The sequence below is a fragment of the Nicotiana attenuata genome, chromosome 6, assembly GCF_001879085.1.
Source record: "Nicotiana attenuata strain UT chromosome 6, NIATTr2, whole genome shotgun sequence".
Taxonomy (NCBI): domain Eukaryota; kingdom Viridiplantae; phylum Streptophyta; class Magnoliopsida; order Solanales; family Solanaceae; genus Nicotiana; species Nicotiana attenuata.
The window spans coordinates 84,155,387-84,167,107 of record NC_031994.1 but is presented as its reverse complement, the minus strand read 5'-3'; the positions used below and the strand labels follow the sequence as shown (position 1 = coordinate 84,167,107).

The following is an 11,721-nucleotide window of genomic DNA, read 5'->3' as shown; positions in this document are numbered from 1 at the left end:
GTTGGGTGGGTGGAGGGGGGGTTGGATATTGAACTTTACCTCCCATATGCCAGGACTAGCTAAGATAACAAATTCAATATCTCGATCAATTCTTTCAGAGCCAACAGCAAGTTCTGAGCTTTTAGAAGGCTTATTAGCTGCAGCTCCCTTTCCAGAATCCGAGGCTGTTCTTCCTTTAGGTAAGCATTTGACGACAACTGATATGAACCAAAAACAATCAACTCAGCTATAGTTTCTACATCAAAATGAAAATTCACAAGGAGGGGTAAAAGGATGATATATTATCATGCCTGGAAATAATTTATGCGACCAATGTGACTTTGTTGTATGCTGTTGCCTTCTGTTAATTTCGAAAGCTTCACCGTCTTTGCATACCACTACTTTGTATTCACCCATATTTGCAAGTATTAGTTTCTCTCCATTGATGACTATTGCTGAAGCTGAACCCATGTTCCAGATCTTCTCTAGTTGTTCTGTTTCCCTGACCTTAGCTTTTGCATGCAGATGTGCCTTTTTCAACGTTTCCTTGCTTCTCTTCTTCATCTGTGACTGAAATAAATAGGCACAAAAAATGAGCTAAACCTCTTAAATACATTTTCCATATTATGTGCCTCTTGGCTATAATAGTCAGATCAACTTTCATATATAATCCCCTTGTTCTGATAAATACATAAGAGGAACAAAATTATTTATCCAACTCTTTTCTTTTTAAATGGTCTTAGCCTAGTTATACTTTGCAACTCTACCAGCATAGGTTGCAGTGACTTTAAGGGGTTGTTTGGTTTGAAAACAAGTTATGTTGGGATTTGTTATGCTGGTATTAGTTATCCCGGAATTATTTCTTATTGACTGTTTAGTATGTTGTATTAATCCTGGAATTGTTAATTTTACTGTTTTATCCTGGGATAACTTATTCTGGGATTACATTCCACCCTCTAGTAGGTATAAGTTATCCCGATATTATTTTTAATCCTGTGATAACTTATCCCATGATTAGTAATCAAATAAGGGATAAGGCGATACTAAATTTTTATCCAGGATTATTTTTGCGTATCCTCATACCAAACAACCCCTTTAAGGTTGTAAGCTTTAGCTCCGGATTTATGTGTAAACCTTAACTCAAGCTTAAACAGATTAAACACACTTTGAGATAATAACAGATAAAGCTTTATGAGATTCCATATAGCCTTCTTTGTGTGTAAATCTTCTTAACTCAAGTTTAAACAGATAAAAACAATTCACAGGCAACAACAACATGACCATTGACACAAAATAACAAAACAAATAGTGGCGATCACAAGTAAGTAATCCTGTTATTTTCATGGTTTGTTAATTACCTCGTTAAGATTGTCGTCGAACAAATGAGTTTGCAGGTACTTGGTAACTCCGCCACCAATTCGGGTATCAAAAACTCCATAGAACCACCACTCTTGTTCTTCTACTTGTTCCCTTTGCACCACCACTTTATCACACTCTACTTGGTTATTTTGAGGTGTTTGTGGTGGTGCTCCGCCGCCTAACGGCTTTTCCTCCGCCACGTAATATCCATGAGTTATAGGCATCATCCATGAAAGCCTCTTCCCATTGTTCGTTTCTCTCTTCTTGTATCCTTCTTCTTTGGCCAGAAAGTTTCTCAGCCGAAGTGTCTATCAAATACAACAAGTAAACGACTTATAAAGAAGGCAGCCCGGTGTACTAAGTTGTGCGGGGTCCGGGGAAGGGCCAGACGTACGCAGCCTTCCACGGCTCGAACCCGTGACCTCCTGGTCACATGACAACAAGGCTCCCCTTCAAGTAAACGACTTATAAGAGATTGAAAAACTAGCATGCATGATCTACCTATACATGTAATTTCTGCCTAGTGCTCTGAATCGTAACAAACAAATATACCAAACTCTATATATGAGCCTCAACTGGCTTTTGACATAGGTGCGAAGCAAGTCTATAAGATACAACAGTTGTTGGCGGAATATGAGTGAGGACTTTGTTTGCCCTAAAAATGTAACATCGCTGACAAAGTTGAAAAGAGAGGATAGCCAGAATTGTATTTGTCTCGTAAAAACAAACCATGCTAAAACCTTATGACAAAGGTGGTCGATAGAAATAAAAAATATAGAAGAAATGTCCCAAAAAAGGTTTGTAACAAGAGGTAAATGGACTCAAATTAGGGTATATAATCGTGCATTTTGGGGTGAAACAATTAAAAGAAAATGAAAATTTCGATGTAAAAGTGAATCTATAATCATTCAATCGTCATTTCTTTTGTTTTTGCTTTGTAAACGTATTGATAAATGATAACTAAAGTATAAAAGATTAAAAAAAGTATGTATACATTTAGAGAAATTAAAGAAGCAATGTACCTTGGCTATCTTGAGTTGAAAATCCTTGAACCCCATGTTTTCAGCTCTCAAAATCCAAAAATGGCAATTGACTCTGGTTAACAATCTTCTGAGATTTAATAAAAGGGAAATATTTTGAAAACAAAAAATGTATAAAAGAGACAGAGAGAGAGAGAGAGAGGGGGGATTTTTCTTAGGCAATAGGATTTTATTCTGTTTTTCTTGTTCAAATAGAATTTCGTTAAGTTTGATGATGTTGAGAAAGAGTTAATGTTTTAAGACTTATCTATGCAGTTTTCAAAAATATTAAAAGATAAAAAGAAGAATGAATGATAATTTTGGTAAAGGAAGAAAAGAATTTTTACCATAGTTAAATAGTAAATTTTTTTTGGGGGAAGAAATTGTTATCTTATCTAAATAGGCTTAAGTTTTATCCGCTGACTATACCTATACAAAGCACGAGATGTTAACCTGAAAAAGAGGATTAGTAACTTATTAGAGCCAGTCAATTTACTCTTAACCATTATGATTTTTTCCCCAAACTAGCAATACATAAAAATTAAATTCTTGCACATTATCTAAATAAACTACTACATCATATAAAGAAGTTACAGATATGGCCATATGAGACCAATAACTTTCTTTAAAAGAGAAGTGGAAAAAAGAGCAAGCTTTGAGATGGTTACTTTTGTAAATTTAAGCAATGTTATAAAAATTGAAGGTACAGGACGGTGATATTTACTTATCATTGACACCACCTTTTAATTTTTTATAGTATAAAAATAAAATAAGATGTAAAGCGTAAAGGAAAGAAGAACGTAAGATTTGACTATAAAATTTACTTTGTGTTATATGATAATTTCACCATATTAAGTGAATATAGGTAATCCAATTTGAGATTTTGGCTATTTTCAACGGTCAAATCTTATGCCTTTTTTTTTTCATCTCAAATCTTATGCCTTGGACCAAAAGATTTCACACCTTTATAAAAACTATTTTAAAATCTGAAATGCTACATTTTGTTATTTTTTATGGAGTATCAAGTCTATAAATTTAATTTTTTGAAAAGGATGAAATTCCAGAACGGTTTATAGTCATCTATGATATGTACACATTGTGGAGTCACCTTGCACAATGAAACAAGAAATATAATATGGGGAAAATCATAAATAAATAAAAACTATTTACCTTTATAAAACTTTTATGATGTAAACACCAATATTTGCGATAAATATTTGATTTGAACTTTTTAGTTGATTGAGTTGGTTATCTTATCTTTAATTTTCACGTATAAACATCACTTTTTAACTATTACCTACATATTCTTCCTGTAAAAGTTATTAATAAAAATTTATTTTTTTGATAATTACCTTTTAAGTAATCCAAATTTATTGTCACATTAAGTAATCGAACCAATTAACCAAAGCAGATGATTCTACTCTATTTTTCATCCTATTTCACAGTATTTTGTTTTCTGACAGGTCTTCAATGGGTGACATTTTGTATCCAAAACAAACGCGCTATCAAGCTGCGCCACGTCTAGTGGCGGACCCAGGATTTTGTACAAGCATTCAATCTTAGAAGTACATAACTTTAGTCATAAAATAGTAGTTGTCAAGTTGGTTCAAATAAAATATTTATACAAAATTTATACAGCTTTAATCGTAATCTATACATATACACAATATTAATTTTTGATAAAGCGGATTCAGTTAAACCCGCTTGCCACCACGTGCGTCCGCCACTGGCCACATCCCTTCAATTGTCCTAGGTGTATCAAAAAGTATTCTTTTCGCTAAGCATATATAATAAATCTTTTATTTATCGGTATGTCATTACTGCTTCACCTCCCGCCCTGAACAAATAGGAGGCGTGGGCATGTCACACGTATATAGGACTACTAAGATAATGTTTCTAATTTGAGTAGTGAATATTTAAGGATTGTTGGTTTTCTCAACATTTCAATGTGTATATCTTTATTTCAAAATTACTTAGTAAAAATTAAATAAAATAATAATAAAATATTACATCGACAGAGTATTAGAGAAAATAGTAATTGACGGAGCCAGGATTTCCGTCATGGTTCAAAAAAAGAAAAAAGATAAAAACTAGAAGAGATTGTAGCTAGAGGGAATTGAGCCAGTGACCTCACAAAGATTTTGAACCCCCTTAACCACTAAGCTTTGTTTTTGGGTTGTGACAAAGGAATTCAAAATATAATATATTGAGGTAAAAACAGATTTTACCATATATATACAGTGTAATTTTTCGGCGAAGGGAGTTCGGGTTGTTTACCTCGAAAATACGAGTAACAATTATTTTTAAAGATATGTGATTTAGTTCAACACCACTTAATAATCAAGAAGTATGAAGTATAAATGAAAGAAATAGGTAATCAAACCAGTGTTACTTAAGCAGTTTCGACCTCGAGCTTAGTGACCTCGAGATGAACCAAGAACAATAAAGTAAGAACAATAAGGCTAAAGGATAGCTGATGAACAATAAACGAGAAAAGTAGGATAATATATTCTTTGCCAATGATTAGATGATGTTTACAAATGATTGGGTCCCCTTTATATAATAGGTGAACCCTAAATAAGGTACATTTCCATTTACAGTAAGGAATCTTATTGGGACAGCTGTCTAACCGCCTAATATGGAATCATACAATTCTATTCCGGGATTCGAGCCATGATTTTGGGGACGTGGCAGGAATCTCGCTCATTCTGTTGGAGATCCATAACAGTATTATTTCGGGGTCGAGCATACTCGGCTTCGGGATTCATCGTACTTCGATCCTCGGGCATTGCATCTTATCTTCGAGCTCGAGTCTGGTCCATCGGGCTCGAACTCGACCTTGCCTGAACTCGGTCTTAAGACGACCCCTCGAGCCTATAGATCGAAGGCATATGATTTTGACCGTATACAGATAGTCCCGCGTTTCTTAGAGGAGGTCGATAAGAAACGATTTGATCTTCGATGTTCCGACGCCTTGATCCTGATGTCAGTCTCATGATGTCAGCGGCTGAAGTGACTGAAAGGTTGCTTTCGTGCAGTTCCCAATGTCATTAATTAGGGGCGGCTGACAGTCGGCTATTTGGCTTCCCCAATACGCTTAAGCGACTTCTATAAATAGGCCAACTTCACAATTTTGCAAACTTTACTTCTAAAATCGTTCTCAAAATCTCATAAGCTCCTTCGACTTCTCTAAGTTCACCCTTCTCTCAATTTGTTCTTACTTCATCATCACCCTTTTCTCTTCTCTTGAATTTCCAAGCCATAATGGCTAAAACATCTAAATCTGTTCCCCAAAAAGAAAAAACCTCTTCATCATTGCGGCCGGCCAGAAGTAAAACGGTGGTGCCACCTCGTATCGAGGAGTGTATTCCCCCGCCGTGTGAAACAACATTCGATTTCAAAATCGAAAAACCTGCGTCGACACCAGGCTGATGTGAGCCCATGTCCCGATACATCTGTTTGATAACCGAAGATGAGCTCGAGCAGGTGAAAAAGGACTGCAACTGGGAGAACAAAGATGTAGTGATCCCTTTATTGAAGAGGACATCACTACTCATAAAGCAGGGTACTTAAGTGTGTATACCTACCCATTCACGCTAGGCCCTGCCGATCCAGCTCCGGGTCCCATTGATCCAGTTATTCTTGATTTTTGCCAACGATACCAAGTGACGCTTGGCCAGATCTACCCTTCATTCTGGCAAATCGTCAATCTGATCAGATACTTCTCGATCCAGGTCAAGGGGATGCCTTTTACCCTCGACCATCTGATCAGGCTGTACAACCCTCGTCTTTATCGAGGTGGCCTGATAAAGCTGCAACACCGATCCACGAAATCTCTCTTCTCCAGCATTGATGAGGACAAGGATCGAGGATAGATGAGCCGGTTTGTCTGAATCAGGACCTCCGACCTGATTCCTGGTGATAGGATGCCATTCCCCGAGGAGTGGAACATGAAACGTAAGTACATGCTTATCAATAGTGACTTTATACCCTGCTTTCCCTTCTCTTTTTCGACCTCATCTTTTTCTCGGTCTAATCCCGATGGTGTAGCTGTTGCTTGGTTTCCTGGTGCGATCCCGGACCTCGAAGGTTGGGTTTGGAAACTGGCCTCTACTTCTTCGTACGCGGAGCGCAGCTGGCGTGACCTGGCCAAAGGTCGTTGGGAGGCTAAAAACCATGGTGAGTTCTCTTGTTTGATTGCTTGTGTTTCTCAGTGAAATACTTACTTTGTCTTTATGCAGGCCTTGGAGACGCCGTTGCTATGCGGCCGCCCCCGCCCGGTGAAGAAGAGATCTCAAAGCCTTCCAAAGAAAAGAAAAGAAAGAGGGGGTCGCCTGCAAATTCCCCGAAGCCAAAGAAAAGCAAGGCTCGGAAGCCTAAGGTCGATACTGTGGCCCTATCTCCAGAAACGGCCCAACGCCTTCGAGACGAGGAGGAAGAGGGGAAAGATGATGACTGCCTATTGGTAGTTCGAAAAGAGAAAGCACTGACGCTTCAAAGTTTGCCGAACAGATGGTGGCTGATGCAGTTTATTCTAGGACCGAAGAAATCTCCGAGGGGAGTTCGAGCAAAGTCCCTAAGCCATCGGGCAGCAAAAGAACACCTCGTCTTGGAGGTCATTTGGAGGGTGAGACCGAGGGGCCCGGTCCCGAGGCCCTTCAAAGAGAAGAGAATGCCCGAGTAGATCACTTGGGGTAATTAACGTGGATGAATCGCCGCCTGGTCCTGAGTTCTCCGAGGGGCAATTTCGAGATTCTCGGAACATGCGAACTCCTGATGTGGGGACGAGCCACGAAGGGCACGATATCTTTCGCCTTGCAGGGATCAAAGATGATCCCGACCCAGATGCTTCTTTTATTTTTGATGAGGCCCAGCGACTCTTCAAACAAGTAAGTTTCTGCCCTTAGGATCACGCCTGCGTTTTATCCTTGTTGTTCTGACTCAAACTTTTTCCTTTTTATGAAGGCTGTGACGCTCCATCGAGAAGCGTTTTCCAAGTCTTGAACTGAGCTTGCTCGATGTGAGGCCGAGCTTAAGAAGCTCTCGGAAGAGAGGGACGGCCTTAAGATCCTCTATGTCAAAAAGGAGGGGGAGATCAGCGACCTTCGAGCCGAACTGGCGAAGGCTTATCAAGAATAGACCGAGCTTATCGAAAAGGTAATATACCCTTGAAGTTTTGTTATGCATTTGCCCGATCTGTCGGCTAACACTTCAACTTTGCAGGCTCAACAAAAGGGCGAGCTGGTGGAGCAGCTCCGAGAGGAGCTCAAGATGAAGGGGGTCGAGACCCTAGGGTGGAGACAAGGCATGGACCGTCTCGCCTCGGAGAAAGATACTCTTCGGGAGCAGCTGGCTTCAATTGAACGCCAGCTTCAGAGTGTAAAAGAGGAAAGCCTGGCTCGAAGCCACAGAATCGAGGAGCTCGAAGCTAAATCTGCTGATGAGCTTGTAAAGGCCAAATCTGATGCAGAGGCATTTGTATCTTCGTACCGAGCTGACACTGAAGCAGCTAACACCGGGGAAAAAGGAGATCTCTGTTGCGGCCGAAGTTAAGCTATCATGTGCACTCGACCACGCCAGGCGACAGTCTCGGAGAGAAACTTTCGAGGAGGTGCACGCTCGCGGCTTCGACCTCTCAGCCGACATTGAAAAAGCAAAGACTTTGGAAGAAGAGGCTGCCGCTTTGCTTTCTGATGATGAGGATTCAGCTAGTGGCTCCGAGAGCGGAGGAGACAAAGATGAAGTCCCCGAGGAGGAGGTTCCCGAAGATGCGACTCCCGAAGATGCAGCTGCCGAAGATGTGGCCCCGGAGTAGATTTAGGTTTCTTTATTTTGTTTTTGTGTTTTTGTGCATGGACACCTCATGGGTATTGTAAAATATCTCTTGTAAACACATCTTATAAAAGGATCTCTTTGCTTCATCTTCGATAATTTCGTCTCGTTTTCATTTGATGTTATAACTTTAACGATCAGTCCGAGTATTGGCCTGAATTCAGAATATAATAAACCCTTAGTTTTTTATTGATCAATGGGCGATCTTTATAACAGAATACCTCTTAAGGATTTTGTTAATCCTCGAGCTAAGCTTAAGTTGATTTGATGCGAGCTCGGGATGGTGGGACTCTTGAGTCCGGGTTGAGTGAGAGCAATGTCTCGAACCCTATATGTTTTGGCCCTTAGGCTCTTTTACATCGGCCCTTAGGCTCTTTTAGGTTGGCCCTTAGGCTCTTTTAAGTTGGGCCAATTCGGCCTCTAATGCGGCTATAATTTTTCCCTCTTTTCGGCTAAAAGACTTAGTAAAAATTTATCTATGCCTTAGCATGTGTTTTTTGTACCCATTGGGTTTTTCGAAGGTTCGACGGATCAGAACCTTATTAGTAATTTGTTTGTGTAAACATAATCGAATACCTCTTGAGATTTTTTCGAAGGCTAGTGTTATCGAAGCCTTTAAATTATTCGAGGGCTGATTTTATCGAAGCCCTTTATCTTTTGTTTTTGCCGAGGGTAGCCTGATTTAGCCGATTTTTTTTTCAAAGTGTTTAAAGGCCTTTAGATTTATGGTGGAAGTCGGATGTCTCCGAGCCGCATTATTTCGGCCATAGCCTTTTTATATGACCGTAGTCTTTAATATGGCCGTAGCCTTCGGGTATGTCTCTTGGACTTGTTTCCCGATAACCTTTCGAACTTGTTCAAAAGGTTAGTCCCCGAGTATGATGGCCTTGGCCTTTATATCGAGGCCTCTTTGAGGTCTTATGAGTTCGAGTTTTTGATGACTCGGATGTGTTGACTATCGATGACAGTCCCTGAGTATTCGGAGTGTATTTGCGTCCTGGCCCTTGGGCCGTTTCTTGTAGAATTGTAAGTGTAGAGCTCGTATAATAGTAGATTTCTTTGAGACACAGAGTGTTTTGATGTAGAAGGAATGATTCTTTGAATGATTGATACATGCGTACATGTTTTGCCGTCGGGGCTCGACTATTCTATACGGACACGGTTCATCTGACCATTTGGCCCATTACAAAGTTCTCCTATCGAGGCCCTCTTAGGCGTGAAGTATTTTCCTCAAAAATATGACCTCCGAGGGTGATGCCCCCCAGTATTCCAGGTTGATTGAAAAGAAGCCTTGGATACTATTGAGTTCTCCTTAGGTAGCATATAGTTGTTGCCTCGTTAAAAACCTCACCGGTAAAACCCATTTGGGATAAAATCCTATCTAAGGGAAAAAGAGTGCAACGCATGCTTTAAAACCTAAGGCCTTAGTGTAAAAATGTGCCTTCGATAGCTTCGATCGAACACCTGTAATGAGTTAGTTTCAAATTCAAATGGACAAGAAAGATACATTCATACCTTAGCAATAGTATCGTTTGAGTAGTGACACGTTCCAATTGTTCGGCAGTTGTTCACCTTCCATTGTGCTAAGTTTGTAAGATCTTTTACTGACAACTTCGAGGACTCGGTACGGTCCTTCCCAATTCGGGCCTAGTTTTCCTTCATTCGGGTCTCGAGTATTGAGGGTAACTTTTCGTAGAACTATGTCCCCGATTCCAAAGTGTCGAAAGTTGGTCCTTCTATTGTAGTATCTCTCGATTCTTTGCTTCTGCGCGGCCATCCGAACAAGTGTTGCTTCTCGTTTTTCATCTAATAGCTCGAGGCTAGTATTCATAGCCTCGTGATTTGATTCCTTCGATGCATGTCGAAACCTGGCGCTAGGTTTTTCCGACCTCGACAGGGATAAGGGCCTTGGAGCCATATACTAAAGAGAACGGAGTAGCCCCGTGCTAGACTTCGATATTGTTCGATATGCCCAGAGGACCTCTCTCCATTTTCCCTTTGCATCGTCCAACCTTTTCTTCAGGTTTTGAATGATAGTTTTGTTTGTTGACTCGGCCTGTCCATTTCCAGTTGGGTGGTATGGTGTTGATAAGATCCTCTTTATTTTATGTGCTTCGAGGAACTCCGTCACCTTGCTGCCGGTGAATTATTTTCCATTGTCACATATAATCTCGGTATGTATCCCGAACCGGCATATGATGTGGTCCCAGAAGAAGTCAATAACTTCTTTTTCTCTTACCTTCTAGAAGGCTTGTGCTTCCACCCATTTAGAAAAATAATTAGTCATAAACAAAATAAATTTAGCTTTACCTGGGGTCGTTGGTAGAGGGCCGACTATGTCCATTCCCCATTTCATGAAAGGCCACGGGGACAAGACCGAGTGGAGTTGTTCTCCGGGCTGGTGGATCATCGGTGCAAACCGTTGGCATTTGTCACATTTTTTGACAAATTCCTTAGTATCTTTTTCCATGCTGTCCCAGTAATACCCTGCTCTAATCATTTTGCGAATCAAAGAGTCGGCGCCGGAGTAATTTCCACAAGTACCTTCGTGGACTTCTTGTAAAACATAATCGGTATCTCCCGGCCCTAAACATACCGCCAATGGCCCATCGAACATTCTCCTGTACAATGTTCCATCTTCATCTAATGCAAACCTAGCAGCCTTGGTCCGTAGGGCCTTCGATTCTTTATGGTCCGATGTGAGTTTTCCATTTTTCAAATAATCGATGTACTTATTCCTCCAATCCCAAGTTAGGCTTGTAGAATTTATCTCGGCATGACCCTCTTCAACCACATACCTCGATAATTGGACGACAGTCGCTGGGACGATATCATCTTCTTCAACCGAGGATCCCAGGTTAGAAAGTGCATCGGCCTCACTATTTTGTTCTCGAGGCACATGATCCAAAGTCCACTCCTTGAAGCGGTGCAGTGTTACCTGTAGCTTATCCAAGTACCGTTGCATCCTGTCCTCTCGAACCTCAAAACTCTTGTTTACTTGGTTTACCACCAACAGTGAATCGCACTTGGCTTCAATGAATTCTGCTCCCAAGCTCTTAGCTAGCTCGAGACCTGCAATCATGGCCTCATACTCGGCCTCATTAGTAGTCAACCTAGAAGTTTTGATAGATTGTCTAATGGTGCCACCTGTAGGTGGCTTTAAGACAATGCCAAGCCCGGACCCTTTCACATTCGAGGCACCGTCCATGAAAAGGGTCCATACCCCCGATGATGTACCCGATCTTAGCAGGAGTTCTTTCTTCACTTCAGGTACGAGGGTCGGCGTAAAATCGGCCACGAAGTCAGCTAGGATTTGCGACTTGATGGCCATTCGGGGTTGATACTCAATATCGTACCCGCTAAGTTCGACGGCCCATTTGGCCAACCGGCCCGATAGCTCGGGCTTATGCAAAACATTTCGAAGGGGGTAAGTTGTTAATACACATATGGGATGACATTGAAAATATGGTTTTAGCTTTCTAGATGCACTTATCAATGCAAGTGCTTCCATCACGACCCTCGAGGGTGGGAA

At 40.8% G+C, this 11,721-nt stretch overlaps 1 protein-coding gene across 1 annotated transcript in view; it reads right to left on the bottom strand.

Moving 5' to 3' along the window:
- Positions 1-2,632, bottom strand: part of LOC109228352 (putative protein phosphatase 2C-like protein 44) — a 3,257-nt gene extending 625 nt beyond the window's left edge. The window contains exons 1-4 of the mRNA XM_019393502.1: positions 2,361-2,632; positions 1,338-1,646; positions 291-549; positions 40-197 (exon numbers count right to left, since the gene is read on the bottom strand). Of these exons, the coding sequence (XP_019249047.1) occupies positions 40-197; positions 291-549; positions 1,338-1,646; positions 2,361-2,396 (762 nt within the window). The 5' untranslated portion in view covers positions 2,397-2,632. The remainder of the gene's footprint in view (positions 1-39; positions 198-290; positions 550-1,337; positions 1,647-2,360) is intronic.